We start from the raw sequence: 16,569 nt of genomic DNA on the forward strand, positions 1-16,569 counted from the left end.
TCAAATGAAGCTCGTGGGCGCAGGAAGCCCAAATTGTTCGCTACTCCACCAAGCTCTATCCATGGATCCTCTACAGCTACTGACCAAGATATTCCTAGGAATTATCAAACCTTAGAGATTTCGCCATAGTTTGGCCGCAACTTAAGGCGACCGGCCTTTCTGCTTTTCAAGCAGGGAAATCCCCTTTCCAACGTTCGTAAACCCGTTAGTAGTGCGGTATGTAAACTTAGAGTCCTGGAGGCGTGGTCCCATAAGATATTCCAAGTGGTTTAGTGAACCCGGCCATACACCTATGATCTTCTCATTAAAATTACCGCTCTTATGCCTGTGACGAGATTAGCAACCAGTGACAAGGACCAAATCGCACAAACGGGGCCATATCGGCTGCTGCAACTTCTGGAGAATGTCAAGTGCACAACTGCGTCTTTGTACTCAATGAAATCGGCAATAGCTCTTTCCCGGTGACAATATTTGGGGGTTGTGCAAAATATATGGCGAAACAGAATTGGAATATGCAAACGCGAATACAGAATCGATAAACGTATCGAAGATACTCCGTAACCCAAGGACTGATCGCTGATACGGACCCTTCTCTGGCGAATTTTGATTCACATTAAGATTAAGGTGGGTGGAAATGCCGTTGTCCTCCCGTTTGGTGAATACAAAGTTCTTTCTTTCTTCCCTGGTGACAGAAATTGGAAGGAAAGGACCGACACCGGCCACATCCATGAAGGACATGTACCTACAAAGCACATTAGCAATATTGGAGACCATAGATGGTTTTGGATGTGAGTACCGTTGCTCTATCAGATCGTAGACCTTCGTCAGTGCCAGCTGAGTCCGGCGATAGTTGCCTTCTGGTGTCCACCTTTTCAGAGAATGTCATAATGAGGTTCTTGGGATTCTTTGCACCAGCTGGTTGTCCGTGGGGGTCAAATCGACCTTTCTTGACATGAGGTTTAGGTTGGTCAATGCATTGAAGAGGACACCAGTGTCCATGCCATCCCTCCTTATAGATGCCTACCATCCAGAGATGGTAGGGCCGTTCCTGTTCCCCAATGGATATCTTTTCTTTAATAAGAGATTAAAGCTTCCTATCAGAAGAGGGAACAATTCCTTCGCCAGTGCAACATACCCTGCTAGTGTTGTAAGATCCTCGGGAAGTGTTCTGTCCGACAATGTTCGCGTGACCTTGGGCCGTATTGACCCGATCGCGAAGATAGAGTAAAGCGCATAGCCAAGAAGAACTCGAGGGTTTCCCCCGACTTTCCAAGTGTGGTCAAGCCTTCTGTAGAACTGCTCTAGTGAATAGAAGCAATGCATCGAATGTGCCTATGCAAAGAATCGTGCCGTGTATTCCACACATAGCCGATGGCACGGTAGGTAGTGCTCGACTCGGTGTTAACCAGTGATGCTTTCGGGTGTGGTCGGTGAAAGCAAGCCGGTTTTCAATGGGATAAGGACGCGTGGATCTGAAGGTATGGCCCGCTCACTGACTATGCGCGGAGCGTGATACCACCGTAGCGAGGAATTCGCGCCAACATATGCTATGATTCAGTAAGTATCCAATGGCCATAAAGCAGGAGCAGGCTTACTGTATTTCCCCGAAGGAAATCCAGGGTCACCCATCAATATCTGCAGTGGTAACTCAGCGGTAGAGTGTGAGATGTTAGTATTTTCACTTCCAAAACTCCACGAGTTGCCAAACTAACATTAATACAGTGCAATGTGCATACATAACTATCTCAAGGACCCGCGTTCGATCCGCGGTCACTGCTTTTTTTGACCCGACAGCGCTCCGTCTCGAAGACCCTCCAGCCAACCGGCCGAGCCCACTACTCATTTGTTTTTATCGAGACCTCGTCTCTTGGCACTTCCCCTGCGCACCGCCCCGCACGTCGGGGACAAACGCTCACCCACGGCCCGTAACGGCCGCATCCTCCACAGAGTTGCTTTCTAAAGGCGCACTATACATGTGCATGATTCTTTAGCTTAGCACGTCCCCATACCCCTCGGAAGGTTCGGGAACATGGGCTTCGTCCTGTCTCCCCTCGGACGTAAAACACAATCAATCAATCAATAGGGTCATCCATCCGACTTTTTCTTGGAAGGGTGAATTACCATCAGGCACCACGGGTATTCGGAGCTGACACAGTGTCATTGGGGTCTGCATCTCTGTCATGACCATCGGGCGAGACATGTGCAGGAGGATCATCATTCATTCGCTCCTGGTAGCCACTTATGCTTTCCACTGTGAGCTCAGGCAGCTCCTCCTCAGAAACGAACCGTGGTGACAGTTTGATCAATAATTATAGCCTCCTCAGATACCCTGCAGGGCGGTCGTTTTCGGGCTTTGAGGTTGAGTTCAGTCGCCATTCTAGACCCCAGATGGTTAGTTTCCTTTTTGTATTATTAATTCTTACATTGGTTTTGCGGGCCTCGCAGGCCTCGCAGGTTTGGCAGGCTCGTTTTCGTGGCAGTGTATCTTCCTTCTCCCATCGTCGTTTCTGTGTCTGGCTTGCATGGTTGCAGTGCGACATGTGGAGATGGTTGATCTGTGGAAATGCGGGGAACCGATCTTGTGGGGAAGATTCAGCTCTACACGGCAGATACCTCCTGGATAACTACCGAGGTACTCCTGGTGTATCGGAGACGTATTCTTCTGTTTGGGTGCTGAGACTTACTGAATGGAAGTACACGATACTAACATTGAAGGGGACTGGGACCTGAGACAGCATAATACGGTAATATTACTGGCCCACCACTACGAAGAACATGAATATTGGTTTTCAGCATACGGTATTATACCGGCCACGCGATAATATCAGGCCCGATGTCAACAATATTATCTCGACCGTTGCTGTATTTGCTAACCTCTCTTAATCGAAACATCTTTATTTGCTTTCCCTTTCTTTCCTTCCACTGTGCAGTGAGTCTATCATTATCATCGATTTCTACGTATCTTGCGATACCACACCAGAACACGGCGTGCCACCGCATCTGTGTCTGGGCAGGGGTGTGCCGAATCTTGGCTCTTGCGTTGTTTTGTCCTTCTCATTCCATTTAAGCTTAGCATAAAACACTGACTCTCCTGGCTCGATTCCTAGCTATTGTGATATCCTCTACATGATGGTGAAGGGCGGGGCTACTGCCCCGTAGTACACGGGTAATAGTCCGGCAACCCGCAGCAAGTATTAACGGACATTTCCCCAGGTAGCACTGATCTGCGTCGAAAGCTTCCAAATTATGTGCCAAGTCTGGCCATCGTCAAAAGCAAGAGGTTTAGGCTGTTTATTCACAATAGCCAGCCACTTTTCCACATTCCGTGTCTCACTTGCCAATCAAAGGGGGTTTCCCGGTGGTCCGAGGCCATCGGTGGACTAACCCTATTCACCTGCATGTTTTATTGTGACCTACAACCACCCGTGTGTCGCTTTACATGCGGAGTTGACCTCGTGCTTCCTTGGCCAAGGAAACCCCCCTTCATTCTGGTCATGGGTTTCAAGTCTGCGCCGAGACCGGCCTCAAGGACCAGGGGGAATTTCAGGCCGTGGGAATTTAAGCCAAGTCATCCCATGCGCGGGGGTTTATAAGTGGTACCCCTCCGCCGCCAAACCAGGGAGAAATTTACTGAGCGACAACCCACGGCAAACGGCATTATGCAGAACCTTCTTGTCTCTGCTCTGGCACTCAGCGCCGCGGCCGATGCCTATGGCGCAGGAGCTGCCGGCTGGGATGCGGCTTACTCAAAGGCCCAAGCAGCTCTTCTCAAGCTAAATCAGACCGAAAAAGTCGGGATTGCCACTGGCGTCGGCTGGGAAGGAGGGCCCTGCGTGGGCAACACCTATGCCCCCAGCTCAATCGACTATCCCTCCTTATGCCTACAGGATTCCCCCTTGGGAATTCGTTATGCCAACCCTGTCACAGCGTTCCCCGCGGGTATTAACGCCGGAGCAACGTGGGATCGTAGTCTCTTGTATGCTCGCGGCGCTGCAATGGGTCAGGAAGCCAAAGGTCTAGGCGTCCATGTCCAGCTAGGACCATCTGCTGGACCACTAGGAAAGAATCCCGACGGCGGTAGGAACTGGGAAGGGTTCTCGGTCGACCCATATCTTGCTGGAGTTGGTATGGAAGAGACAATCCAGGGTATGCAAGACTCGGGCGTTCAGGCCTGTGCCAAGGTACGCCCACTTCCACCCTGCTCATATTCTCGTCCGCCCTGACCATGTTCAAGCACTGGCTTGGAAACGAGCAAGAGCACAACCGCGAAACCATGAGCTCTAACATCGGCGACCGTGCCACCCATGAGCTGTATTTATGGCCGTTTATGAACGCAGTCAAGGCAAATGTAGCATCGGTCATGTGCTCCTATAACAAATTAAACGGGACTTGGGCCTGTGAGAGTGACGCTGTCTTGAATGACCTACTGAAGGAGGAGCTTGGTTTCCCCGGCTACGTTATGAGCGACTGGAACGCGCAGCACACGGGTGTCAATAGTGCTTTGGCTGGACTCGACATGACGATGCCCGGCAGTGACTTCAATAAGCCACCTGGGAGCATATTCTGGGGACCAAATCTCGTGGAGGCTGTTACTAATGGCTCCGTTCCTCAATCCCGCCTTGATGATATGGCAACACGAATCCTGGCATCTTGGTATCTTCTTGGTCAGGACCAAGGCTACCCTGAGGTCACTTTCAGCTCCTGGAATGGCGGCAAAGCAACTGTCGATGTCACAGCAGACCATGCAAGTGTCGTCCGTACGGTCGCCCGTGATTCCATTGTTCTGTTGAAGAACCAGGAGCATGCTCTGCCTCTTCGGAAACCCAAGAGCCTGGCTATTATTGGACAGGATGCCATCGTCAACCCCGATGGCCCCAATGCATGTGTAGACCGCGGCTGCAACACCGGCACACTGGCTATGGGTTGGGGCAGTGGTACAGCGGAGTTCCCGGTAAGCATGCCAATTCCAGCAGATCCAACCGCAAGTCCGATGAACTGACAAATGTCGCTCTAGTACCTCATTGCTCCTCTTGATGCAATCAAAGTTCAGGCCCAAAAGGACGGTACGAAAATTGTCGAGAGTACGACCGACAGCACTACCGCTGCTGCCTCCGCTGCCGCAGCGGCAGACACAGCTGTGGTCTTCATTAACGCAGACGCCGGCGAAGGGTAAGTTTGACTTGCCTCACCGCACCAATAATGTATTGGCAACTACTAACACCCTGTTCAGTTACCTTACAGTGGAAGGCAACGCTGGCGATAGAAACAACCTTGACCCCTGGCACAACGGAAACGAGCTTGTCAAGTCCGTCGCAGCGGCGAACAAAAATGTCATCGTAGTCGTGCACAGCGTGGGGCCCATTATCCTAGAGACTATCCTAGCACAGCCCTCGGTGAAGGCAATTGTCTGGGCTGGACTACCGGGTCAAGAAAGTGGAAATGCCTTGGTTGACGTGATGTATGGCACCACCTCTCCTAGCGGCAAACTCCCCTACACGATTGCCAAGCAGCCCTCAGACTACGGTGCTGGCTGGAACAGTGCGCTAGTCGACAATTTCGTCGAGGATCTGTTCATTGATTACCGTCACTTTGATAAGAACGGCATCGCACCGCGTTACGAGTTTGGCTACGGCTTGTCGTACACGACCTTCAATTACAGTGGCCTTGCGGTTAGCGTTTCTGCCACAGCTGGGCCATCAAATGGACCCATTGTCCCTGGCGGGGCGGAAGAACTTTTCCAGTCGGTCGGCACTATCTCTGTCATTGTCGAGAATACTGGCGAGGTAGCTGGTGCTGAAGTTGCTCAGCTCTATCTTGGTCTTCCGGACTCAGTCCTGAACACTCCACCCAAGCAGCTGCGAGGGTTCGAGAAGTTGAATCTCCAACCGGGAGAGCAGGGGACGGCTACTTTCGAGCTTACTCGGCGTGATCTGAGCTACTGGGATGTGCAGGCACAGAAATGGGTTGTGCCAAGTGGTACCTTCACTGTCTATGTTGGAGCCTCCAGTCGGGATATTCACGGGGAAGGAAAGTTTACTGTCGCTTAGTACTATTACCCTATCCTCTGGCCTGTATATACCTCTTGTTTGGAAACGGCTTGTCTCAAGCCGGAACTTTGGTCTGAGAATATGACATAAATTCAAGACTCAACCTTGGAATGTATTCACAGTTCCTACGCCCACGCTTGCTTCTTTGTTGAAACTGATGTCTTTATCCACAGAGGCCTTGTACACAAGACAAGGTTCTGTCACTCGAGACAAGAGCGGGGAGCGTAACAAAGAACACGAATAGGGGCTTTGTAATTACTCTTTCTTTGAGTGTTAATGAGCATAGTGCCAGCTTAGGTACCAATGTACCGGTCGATGTAGTACCCCACAGTCATATATAAAACCCGAGCCCATCCATCTCGAAGTAGCAAACCAATCATACTGGATATTCTATTCCTGGATTCATCTTCGGCAAGTAATATATCAATCCCTCCCCGTTCCCTCAAGAATCAATTTGTCCATTGATTTCCCAGAAACAATGGCTTGGTGGGACAGCTCCACACCAGGCTGGGTCTACAACCTCGTACCGACCTACGCACAAGAGATCTATAAGTTCCGAATAGAACTCGAGGGGGAGATTGATATTCTAGCTAACCACCCGGGTCATCAGCACATAGTCAGCCAGAGACTCACCGTGACTGCTAAATCACTGCGCAAGATTAAGATACTAGCGTCTGACATCTCGGTGTATTTTCCGGATAGTGCATTCGTCGCCCACAGACGTCCTGGTTTCTTCCAGACTACTTTCCCTCGACTATGTGATTTCATCGAGAATACTTTGATTGAGCTTAGTAGAACTGTGATACATGACCCGCGCAGTGAGCTTTCTGTTGCTTGGCAGCTTCAGGATTTGCTCGATTCTCTATAGGTTTTAAGTATATTTTAGTCGCATTTTCCAACTTAGAAGATGTTTCGACGGTGTTATTGGTTCATTTGGCAATTTTGGAGTACTTGCAGGAATATAACCGGGAATGGGTTCATTTCTAATTTCCTTTCAAAGCCTTGGAATGAGAGGTTGTAACCATGTGTAAGGAGGCAGTGGGTTATACCAGCCCAATACAAATATGCGACAGCGAAAACCATCAAACTAGTTTGGATTTGACTAGATATATTGAAATAATTTTTAATAGGATAAGATGTGTTATCATTCGAAACTGATGGGCTTATAGAACTTTTAGTGCTAATGGATATTCTGGAATGTCATTAGTGGGATTCCTCATAACAAGGTCTTTCGCATACAAGAAAGACTCCTCTACTCTCATTCATCCTATATCCCAGGTTATCTCAACTGTTTCACTCATACCACAATTCAGATAGAAGGCCGTTCCGACATCATCCGCATCTTCACTACAAGCTCAACCACGAATACATGTTCAACCTATTCACAGATCCAGAGCACATCAGTCTCATCGTACCCATCGCGTACAACGTCACTCGGTTTCCTGCTAATGGCAACATCCTCCATGACAACGGTCGTCACCTTTACCCAATCATTTTAGGTGTCCCTATCCTAATGACGATCGAGACACATGATGGAAAGGCTACGCAAGGGGGTGGAGAAATACAGTGATGCATTCTGAGCGAAGCCCTCACCGAGAGGGAGAAGAAGAGAGAAAGGAAGATAGAGAAAACTAGCTATTTCGCTGGTCCCGGCACCCGTGGTGGCTTCAGGCATCCGACATCGATCGACTTCAACACCGACGGCAAGAACCCAGAATACGATGCAACGTTTCCCTAGTTCAAGTACCTACTGAACTAACTAATTGAAGGAGTCGCAAGAAAAATAACTGAACCCGACCAGTCTGTGGCCTATGTTGCTCGAACGGCAATGCATGGGTCCGAGTCCGCAATATACAGACGCTGCCAGTTGTTAGGAGTTTCTGACTATGCCTGCGCAATTTGGAATGGCCCACGAGGTGAGTCGGCATACATTTCTATCTTGCGATGTTCATGAGCATACGGTGCAGTACCGGCCTGGCGCGCATTGCTCGCATATAGGTCGTGGTGGGAGACTGCGATACTGCGTCGGGGATATGAACTTCGCATAGACTGTACTAGAGGCATACTTCTTAGGTTCTGTATGTTTCGTTTGGCTATAGCATAGACCAAAAAATTTTCTTCGTTAGTTGAAAAGGCATCATTTTGTAGGGAACTGACCTTCCACTCATTTTCAGGATTAATCTTTGCAACTAAAGATACGGGGACATTATCGGTTTGCAACTAACTGTCTGACCCTGCTAGTAAATGCACGTAGGAAGAATACTTGACGATGGTGCCCACAGAGTTGGCATTATGTGTCAACTCCAACTCGAAGCAAACAATGAGACAACGATTCTGCTATCTTTTACTTAGGTCGCCTTCACTAAGTTTTGATTCTCTGTCACATGAACTCAGTGTTTCCACAAATATGTATTCGAGCCCATGCTATTTCGATACCACATGTCATTCAGAATCTTGCGCCAGTCAAATGTCCCACGATCCCCTAGGAGTATGACGAAGCAAGGCTTGAGCGATACAAATTGCCACGGACCATAGTCAGGGCTCACGAGCATTTTATATTGGCATGCTATTATCTACGCCATCTTGCGTGCTATGTCACATCAGACACGACATGATTGGCGCTTTGACAGCCCCTTGATTCTATGGTTCAAGCCGCCTCGCTCATCCTCAGTCTTAACGTGGCCCTAACGCGGAGATATACCGAACAAGGGGCTGTTCAGTGATCTGCAGCTCGGAGCTTTATAAGTGATATCATAGGACATACATCGGCACAAGTCCCCGACGTCTCCATCCTCACTTGGCGATGATCATGCTCTACATTCCAATCCCTTCGCACGTCCGTTCCTAACCGGCTTTTGTGCTGTCCCAGCTTACAATCCTCCGTCACAGACCGAGAGAGCTCTCTATTCCCCACGCGAAGCACGTCAGTTTCGGCCTTTTACAAACGTTGTTTTCCTTGAAGCTTCCAATAAGGGGCTCAAGGTCATACTCCGGCACGACACATTCGTCAAAGTTATCTCGTCAAGTCACATATATGCTAGATCGGAATCTGATGACTCCAAGCCGATTGCGAAATCAGCGACATGGTTACTCTTGAGCTTCCACTCATGTCTAAAGCGGATGCACAAGTGCATAATATTCCGCTCGGCCGTTGAGGCTGCATGCCAGCCCTAATCGTATACGTACGGAAATTCCTTCCGTCACCTGGCTGATCTTTACCAAGAGTTCTCGCCATCCCTTCGAACGCTCGACCTCCTTGACATGATCAAACAATGTGACCAAAATTTCGTATGGCTTAATATAGACGCAGTTAAAATGGACACATTCACCTTGGAACTTGCTTTTGTCTCTAATGTCCCTGTCTACCCAGACCCACAGAATTCAACATCACCAATATGGAAATGAGACGTCCTTCATGCAGCAACTCACTACCTCGCAGTGAAGCGCAGATACGCTTGTGTCCCGAGAAATTTGACGAATCATCCTCCAACGATGTACAGAGGTTACCACCCGTCGACGGAGGGTTCCAGGCGTGGATGTTTTTGGCAGCTTGTGTAATGATCGAGGCTTTGATATGGGGTAAATCAGCTGCACGGCTCACAGATGACAGTCCCGAGGCTAACTGTGAGCAGGATTTGCTTTCGCGTTCGGAGTATTCCAGAAATACTATCACGCACATGAACCCTTCCAAGACTCCAATATGGTAGCTGTTATTGGAACATGTGCTACGGTGAGATCAGTACCTTTGCTTACAACGGTCTATTTCTAATATCGGCCATAGGGAATATCCTATCTTAGCTGTCCACTCGTCATCGCTGCTATGATCCTCCTTCCTCAATGGGGACGCTGGTTCTCATCTTTTGGTTTGGTCATAATGTGTCTTTCCCTGGCATTGGGCTCATTCTCTTCCAACATCACCCATCTCGTCCTTTCCCAAGGCGTCGGCTTCGGAATCGGCGGTTGTATAGCATATAGTCCATCCATCTTGTATATGGATGAATGGTTCGTCCACCGACGAGGACTTGCATTCGGGATAACTTGGGCTGGGTCAGGGGTATCCGGGATAATATTCCCGATTGGCCTAGAGAAGCTATTGAACCGCTTCGGATTCGAAACTACTCTTAGGGTCATCTCGGTGGTGGTGTTCGTGCTCGCTGCGCCTTTCATATACTTCCACAAACCCCGGCTCCCTGTCAGAAAGACAGTCGACTATCAACGTCTGAACTTCCGCTTCCTTATGACCAGGATATTTTGCGTCTATCAACTCGGCAACATCATTGAGGCACTTGGGTTTTTCTTGCCCGGCATTTATCTACCAACCTATGCCCGAAGCATTGGCGCTACAGATTTTCTCTCCTCGTTGACCGTCACGCTTTTGAACCTGGCATCGGTGTTTGGGAGTGTTACTATGGGCCATTTGGCAGATCGATACCATGCCATCACATGCATTACCATCTCGACTGTCGGGAGTACACTGGCCGTGTTTTTCCTCTGGGGATTTGCATCAACCTTGCCGACGTTGTTCGTCTTTTCCATCGCATACGGACTATTTGCAGGTTGTTACTCGGCGACGTGGGCGGGGATCACTCACGAGGTCCGACGAGTCGATCCGTCTGCCGACGCAACTATGATATTTTCAGTCATCGCATTTGGACGAGGAATAGGGAATGTTGTTAGCGGTCCCTTAAGTGAGGCTATAGTCGGTGTAGACTCATGGAAGGGCTCTGCTGTAGCGGGATATGGCAGTGGATATGGGCTTATCATCCTGTGTACGGGGCTTAGCTGCTTGTTGAGCGGAGTATGTATAGTCGCGCATCATACGAAATGTATATAGGCGAGTGTATTTGCACAGTTATACTGATGATTAACGTCTGCTTTTTGGTGGGACAAAGGATAGTTCAGGTCGCTACATATGCTTTCTCATTTGATAGGCTCATACTTCATGGTGTGCCAATTATTTCTGTTCCTTTCGAGCACACTGCTGTTTACATTAAAGTCTACTTTTATTTTATGCATTCGGTTAGTAAAAATGACGTTGAGAAACTTGCTGGTTTACTTAAAAAGGAAATTTCCATATATCTACCGGCGATCCGGCTACGACAGTATATATCCGCCAGTGCGCCATAGCATGTTCTTTTTACTATTATCTACAAATTCTAGTGGATAATTCCAACGATACCAACTTCTATAGGGCCAACTTCTACGGTCAATAAAACACACAAATACTAGTTCCTTTGAAATGTTTGCCAGTGGCGGCTATACACCGTAGATCCGGCAGCATCCGAGTCCGCGGAAATATATTATCCTACTCGACCACCATTACCCTAGTTATTTACCTTCAAATTCTTACAGTCGCTGAGTAGTATTATGTCGTATATTCAAGTGCTGGTAAAAATCCAATAGTGCAAGAATGTCTTTTCTATGCAACGTTCAAATAAAGTTTTCACATCCACGACGCCTTGATCCAAGTCATCGGCGTCTACCGGATATCCCGACGATCCCGAACCCACTTAATCTTGGATGAACCTTCGAAGCTTAATTTCGACAGATTTTTATATCAAGTTTAAGCTGGAGCTTGGCTCAAGCTCGGAGTTATCAAGTGGTCGACGTCATTCCAAGAGGGCATGGCAAATGTTGAGTCCACGACACCAAACGTTCAATGGCTTATATTGTGGTTCATGACGCCAACGTAGAGGAGACTACCGGTTATTTGGAAAGTTTACCTGGTATAATGAACTCGAATCCTACCGCATGCGTCACTGCGGTGATGATGCCTCGAGATGACTTGGAATATTGCCCTGTTTCGTGGGTTGAAAAGGTATTTAACTACCTCTGGCCGTAGCAATTCTTCTGCATCCTAACAAAATCTCTCTCAATTACCCTACACGATAACTCTTCAGAGATACTCCAAGAGCTATGCGTTTCGACATCATCACCCTCCTCCTGGCCGGAGTCACTGCCACCTCCGCAGCCACCACCACCTCCGGAGCAAGCGCAGCCTCAACCTGCGCGCCCTCAGCTTCGGACGCCAAGGTCCTCCAATTCGCCCTGGGTGTCTCCAACTTCATTGGCACCTTCTACAACGAGACCGTGAACAGCACCTTCGGAGAATCCAACAACGCCACCATCAGAGCATACCAGAAGATCCTCTTCGGCCTTGAGAAGGGCAACACTCTATCCAGCCAAGCCATCGAGAAGGTCGGCGCCAGGGCCCCCGGCTTCTCCAAGCCCGAGTGCGACTACCAGATCCCCGAGGTCAGCAGCACCCAGAGCTGGGCCCAGTGGGCCTACCGCTTCGAGAGTACCGTCACCGGTGCCTTCATCGGTCTTGCCGGCTACACCGAGTCTCCCGAGGTCGCCTTCCTCATGGCTCGTCTGGCTGCCGAGCACAGCGAACACTCTTCCTTGATTGGTAGCCGCGTCAACTCGACCTACTTTGCCCAGAACTCTACCTCTCTTGTCGCAGCTTATGGTCCCGCCCAGATCTTGTCCACCCGCAACCAGACTGGTAGCCTCGGCGAGTATCTTGGTGGCTGTCTCACTGCCCCGACTAGCCCTTGCGGCCCGCTCAGAATTGGTCCCTTGGCTGCTACTCCCTCTCCCTCCTCTTCCGCTGCGGCTAGCGGCACCAGCTTGGCTACCTCTGCTGCCCAGAAGATCTAAGAGGTCATATTGGAATGAAGAAACATCAGCCTCTGAATTGGGGAATGTTTCAAAATATACGATTGCGTATTAATTCGATCAATCTCAGAGGAGGAATATCGCTGTTAGATAGGACAGGATTGGCACATATATAATTAATGGACTAATTGGGAATATGTTGATGCTAATACACCGTTCTATACATCTAATTTAATTATATTATTAGAGAGACCTTGGAATGGTGTTGGAATCACGTAGATCTCAGTCCCTAGGCCATTCGACATTGTCGACAACGAAATTTCTTTCCATAGTATCATTTCTGTATTCAGATCATCTATCAAATCTCTAGATTGGCCATACATTCCGCAAAAACCCGCAATATGTCAGCGTCACCCCGAATACGAGGTCAGGAGACCACGTAGCTTCCATCTTTCTGATCTGCAACATCGTCCTTTACCCCCTCGGGATATTGTTCCAAATTATTGCCCAGATATTACGAATTTGTCAAATCTATTGAAACCTTTGACTCCGTATGCCGAGAGCTGCGAGCAAGGACGTTGTCCCCACGCTGGACCAGGATGCGCTGGAACGGAAGCGCGTACTCAACGTTCTAGCTCAACGAAGATACCGCGAGTCCCTCCATTTTCCCAACAGAAAATGAGATCGTACTGATACCAATTACCAGGCAAAAGAAACAAAGAGAGAATTCAAGCGCTACAGTCTTGGGCTGAAAAGAATGAGCCGTCAACCGCAATCCCTCCGCCCAACCAGCCACCTTGCGCATTACCCACCGCGCATGAATCGTTGGCCACTTATACAATATCTCCGAGAGAAAATCCCCCAGTATTAACATCTAAACCGACCCAGTCGCTACCGCAGGGCCTATCACTACTGGAATGGAGCTTCCCGTGCTCTCCAACAGGGGAATGGCCCGAGATGAACGCCGAACCATTCGATTTCAACGAGCATGAAGCCCTGCTTGCACATCAATTACCAGATATTCCAAACTTCCCCAGCAATATCACCGCAGAACTACAAGATTACGACACCACTTCCTTCAGCTTCCCGGACGATCGCATCCTGGAAGTCCCATCGCTAACACTCCTAAACGCGGCCATGAAAATTGCCCAACGATTGAACATCGCAGATTTGATCTGGGACATGTCGGCAGTCAGCCCCTTCTTTGAACACAAATCATCTCAGTCATCAATGGCAGACCCACCTTCCTTGACTTCCTCCCCGACATCAGGACCCTCGTCAAGAACATCTCCATCATACCCTACGCCATTTGACGAGCTGCCTTCCCATCTTCAGCCAACTCCTACCCAGCGTTTGATCCCGCACCATCCCGTCCTGGATCTACTGCCTTGGCCGAGTACGCGGGACAAACTCATTCAAGTGTTCAATCTCCCTGTCAATATGCGTCCGCAAACGGCGCAGGATCCTATGGGAATTGTACGGCTTGTGTATGATATGGAGGATCCGAGCGGGGAGGGAATGAAAGTGAATGGACAGAATCCGTTTAAGCCACAGGAATGGGAGATTGGACAGTTATTGTTCCAGAGGTGGTGGTGGGCCTTTGAGAGTCATGTCGTGGAAAATAGTAATTGTGCTCGGAGAGACAGGGGGAAGGAGATGTTGAGAATAGAGTGCTAAATCCTAGATATTACGGAGGGTACTCGGTGTGTGATAGACTCTGAAGGACCTTCCATGAAATACCGAAACAGAAAAATCGACGAGATCAAGTAGGTGGTTTTTATACAGACACAGGGAACAACCCCTCGATGATATTCACGCAGTGAAAGACCCCTTCTGTTGAAGATTCTTGATCCTCCCAAGCAAGAACTCCAACTGCCTATAAGCCGCACCGGGGGTGTACTGCGGAATCTCATGGCCAGCGTTATAGACCGAGCTGAACGTAAGACCACGCTCGGTATGCGCCGTTCCAAGGATACCGGCGCCGGAATCAGCGTTCCAAGGGATACTCGTCTCTCCATTAGCAAGACCATCTAAGGCAGTCGTATACGGCACGAACAGGGGCTCGGTAGGTGGTTTCTGGAACCCCTGCGCTCCATTCCAAGTCATATTCTGAATCGTAGCGAGGGTTCCGTTGGCGAAGAGCAGGTAATCGTACCAGCCATGGCCAATGAGGACGTTGTTCGTGCGCTCGATAACGCTTGGTAGTGGACCGAGCGCGCTGGGAACGGAACCATCGCCGTGGGGGAAGACATGGCCGCCGCAGACTGCGTAGTTTGTTGGCGGGATGTTGAGGGCAGCTTGCACGGCGGAGTTGTTGAAGTAGTTGTTGGGTCCGCCGGCTAATGATGGGAAACCCATTTCGTCCCAGAGGAAGGGGCAGAAGTCTGTTAGGTGGTACATATTGAAGCAGGGGTTGACGTAGGTTGCTGCTTTGACGATTTCGTCCCAGACGGCGCAGCCGGGCTGCTTGATGTCTGGTGCTGTGGGGAAATGTTTTGGTGGGGGGTAGGTCAGGGCTGTGTCTAAGAATTTGGTGTACCCGCATTCGTTGGCACGGTGATTTATTTCTCTCATGAAGGTGTCGTTCAGAGCGAAAACGGAGGAGTAGTGGTTCAGTGCTGCGACTGCCGGGGCTATCGGACTTGGTTAGCATGGGAATCTAGATCGGGTAGAGCAATAACTGACCATAGATCATAACATTATCCTCGTTAATGGACGGGTCATTAATCTGGATGCCCTTGAGGTTGAAGTACGTGGTGTCCTTGCGGTTTAACATCCCATCTGCCAGATACGGAATGTATTGACCAGCATAGCTCTCCCCGGTGATATAGATCTTGTAACCCTGCATGCTGAAGGTTTCAATGAAGCGCACCCAGAAATCATTGAATTGGTTGGAGACATCGATCTCATTTTCAACAGTGGATGGTCCGGGGGAGAAGCCAGTGCTAGCCGGCTGGTCGATGTAGACGAGATTTGTCAAGTTGGTCCATGAGTAGGGGTTGCGCACAGGCTCGTATACTCCGGATTGCCACAGGAAAGGACCGTTCTCCTGTAACAGGCCGTCGAGCGAGCTGCATCCAGGGCCTCCGTTCAGCCAGATGGTAATCTTGAGGAAAGAAAAAATTGTTAGATGAAACTCTGCGACAGGTTGAAATCAACGTACCTCCTTTTCTGCAGCTGGGTTGGTAGATGGGAAGAACCAGAAGAACAAGCTTGATTCCCCATTATGCTTACCCGGCGACTCTCCATGGGGCTTGTTCGATAAGAGACCGGCATAGCTTTCACCGATGTCAAAAGGAACTTGTGGGAAGTGAGTTCCGTTCACTTGGAATTCTAGCAGAAGTGAATTGTAAGCAGACATGTTCGATCCTACCGACGGCAGAGTTCGACACTTACTTTCTGTCTTCTTATTCAGATACTTGTGCTCAATCGGAGAAGAGGAAACCTCTCTTTTGCGCAGACCGTTCGCAGGCTGTTTGAAAGACGCAGCCTTCCGATGCGGATTTTGTAACGCCGCCACTGCGGCCACTAAGAGGATAAGGGGTGCCAAAATCAGCATTCTGGGATAATCCTCTGTGAATTTGGATAAACTGAGTTGGAGTCGAGGGGCACGGGGTCTGCCTTTATAATTCCATTGTTCCTTTTCAACGAGGCAAGCTAACCGGAGCGATTTATGCTCCGGGCATATTGATATTAGAGCACTACCAAGCTTTGCCAATAGCGATGGTGGCTAGTAGGGACGAGACCCACTGGGAGGCTGACATTGGTCGCTGGCAAGTGGGATCTGCATCGATTGCAACGTCGTCAGGAACAACCCGCATGACGAGTTGATTGCCTACCCTTTTACTCCGCCGGAGTCCGTTATCCATGTGCGTAGCGTCGGCCCTGTGTCCATTTAAAG

The 16,569-nt window shown here is 49.4% G+C and overlaps 9 protein-coding genes across 9 annotated transcripts; 6 read left to right on the top strand and 3 right to left on the bottom strand.

Moving 5' to 3' along the window:
- Nucleotides 1–141: 141 nt before the first annotated feature.
- On the bottom strand, nucleotides 142–1,323 carry N7489_003005 (putative lipoxygenase; the record flags this gene model as incomplete). The annotated part of the gene is made up of 5 exons (XM_056708760.1): nucleotides 142–325; nucleotides 372–396; nucleotides 588–742; nucleotides 797–868; nucleotides 1,136–1,323. 5 exons carry the CDS (start codon nucleotides 1,321–1,323, stop codon nucleotides 142–144), a joined length of 624 nt encoding a protein of 207 aa, XP_056573062.1.
- Nucleotides 1,324–2,123: 800 nt separating this feature from the next.
- On the bottom strand, nucleotides 2,124–2,540 carry N7489_003006 (uncharacterized protein; the record flags this gene model as incomplete). The annotated part of the gene is made up of 2 exons (XM_056708761.1): nucleotides 2,124–2,273; nucleotides 2,424–2,540. The coding sequence occupies 2 exons, from the start codon at nucleotides 2,538–2,540 to the stop codon at nucleotides 2,124–2,126; spliced, it is 267 nt and encodes an 88-aa protein (XP_056573063.1).
- A 1,119-nt stretch (nucleotides 2,541–3,659) lies between these two features.
- N7489_003007 (beta-glucosidase) lies at nucleotides 3,660–6,047 on the top strand (the record flags this gene model as incomplete). Its single annotated transcript, XM_056708762.1, has 4 exons — nucleotides 3,660–4,181; nucleotides 4,235–4,951; nucleotides 5,015–5,169; nucleotides 5,231–6,047. The coding sequence occupies 4 exons, from the start codon at nucleotides 3,660–3,662 to the stop codon at nucleotides 6,045–6,047; spliced, it is 2,211 nt and encodes a 736-aa protein (XP_056573064.1).
- A 478-nt stretch (nucleotides 6,048–6,525) lies between these two features.
- N7489_003008 (uncharacterized protein) lies at nucleotides 6,526–6,915 on the top strand (the record flags this gene model as incomplete). The annotated part of the gene is made up of 1 exon (XM_056708763.1): nucleotides 6,526–6,915. One exon carries the CDS (start codon nucleotides 6,526–6,528, stop codon nucleotides 6,913–6,915), a length of 390 nt encoding a protein of 129 aa, XP_056573065.1.
- Nucleotides 6,916–7,364: 449 nt separating this feature from the next.
- On the top strand, nucleotides 7,365–7,785 carry N7489_003009 (uncharacterized protein; the record flags this gene model as incomplete). The annotated part of the gene is given in 2 exon segments (XM_056708764.1): nucleotides 7,365–7,613; nucleotides 7,629–7,785. The coding sequence occupies 2 exon segments, from the start codon at nucleotides 7,417–7,419 to the stop codon at nucleotides 7,783–7,785; spliced, it is 354 nt and encodes a 117-aa protein (XP_056573066.1). The 5' UTR covers nucleotides 7,365–7,416.
- A 1,642-nt stretch (nucleotides 7,786–9,427) lies between these two features.
- On the top strand, nucleotides 9,428–10,881 carry N7489_003010 (uncharacterized protein; the record flags this gene model as incomplete). Its single annotated transcript, XM_056708765.1, has 3 exons — nucleotides 9,428–9,626; nucleotides 9,680–9,777; nucleotides 9,829–10,881. Coding segments are annotated over 3 exons (1,350 nt in total), but the record flags the coding sequence as incomplete, so codon positions are not given.
- Nucleotides 10,882–11,963: 1,082 nt separating this feature from the next.
- N7489_003011 (uncharacterized protein) lies at nucleotides 11,964–12,710 on the top strand (the record flags this gene model as incomplete). The annotated part of the gene is made up of 1 exon (XM_056708766.1): nucleotides 11,964–12,710. The coding sequence occupies one exon, from the start codon at nucleotides 11,964–11,966 to the stop codon at nucleotides 12,708–12,710; it is 747 nt and encodes a 248-aa protein (XP_056573068.1).
- A 915-nt stretch (nucleotides 12,711–13,625) lies between these two features.
- N7489_003012 (uncharacterized protein) lies at nucleotides 13,626–14,345 on the top strand (the record flags this gene model as incomplete). The annotated part of the gene is made up of 1 exon (XM_056708767.1): nucleotides 13,626–14,345. The coding sequence occupies one exon, from the start codon at nucleotides 13,626–13,628 to the stop codon at nucleotides 14,343–14,345; it is 720 nt and encodes a 239-aa protein (XP_056573069.1).
- Nucleotides 14,346–14,480: 135 nt separating this feature from the next.
- cpdS (uncharacterized protein) lies at nucleotides 14,481–16,227 on the bottom strand (the record flags this gene model as incomplete). Its single annotated transcript, XM_056708768.1, has 4 exons — nucleotides 14,481–15,301; nucleotides 15,354–15,774; nucleotides 15,832–16,001; nucleotides 16,065–16,227. 4 exons carry the CDS (start codon nucleotides 16,225–16,227, stop codon nucleotides 14,481–14,483), a joined length of 1,575 nt encoding a protein of 524 aa, XP_056573070.1.
- Between the last annotated feature and the right edge of the window lie 342 nt (nucleotides 16,228–16,569).

This window comes from Penicillium chrysogenum, assembly GCF_028827035.1.
Source record: "Penicillium chrysogenum strain IBT 35668 chromosome Unknown utg000001l_segment0_segment0, whole genome shotgun sequence".
NCBI classification, from domain to species: domain Eukaryota; kingdom Fungi; phylum Ascomycota; class Eurotiomycetes; order Eurotiales; family Aspergillaceae; genus Penicillium; species Penicillium chrysogenum.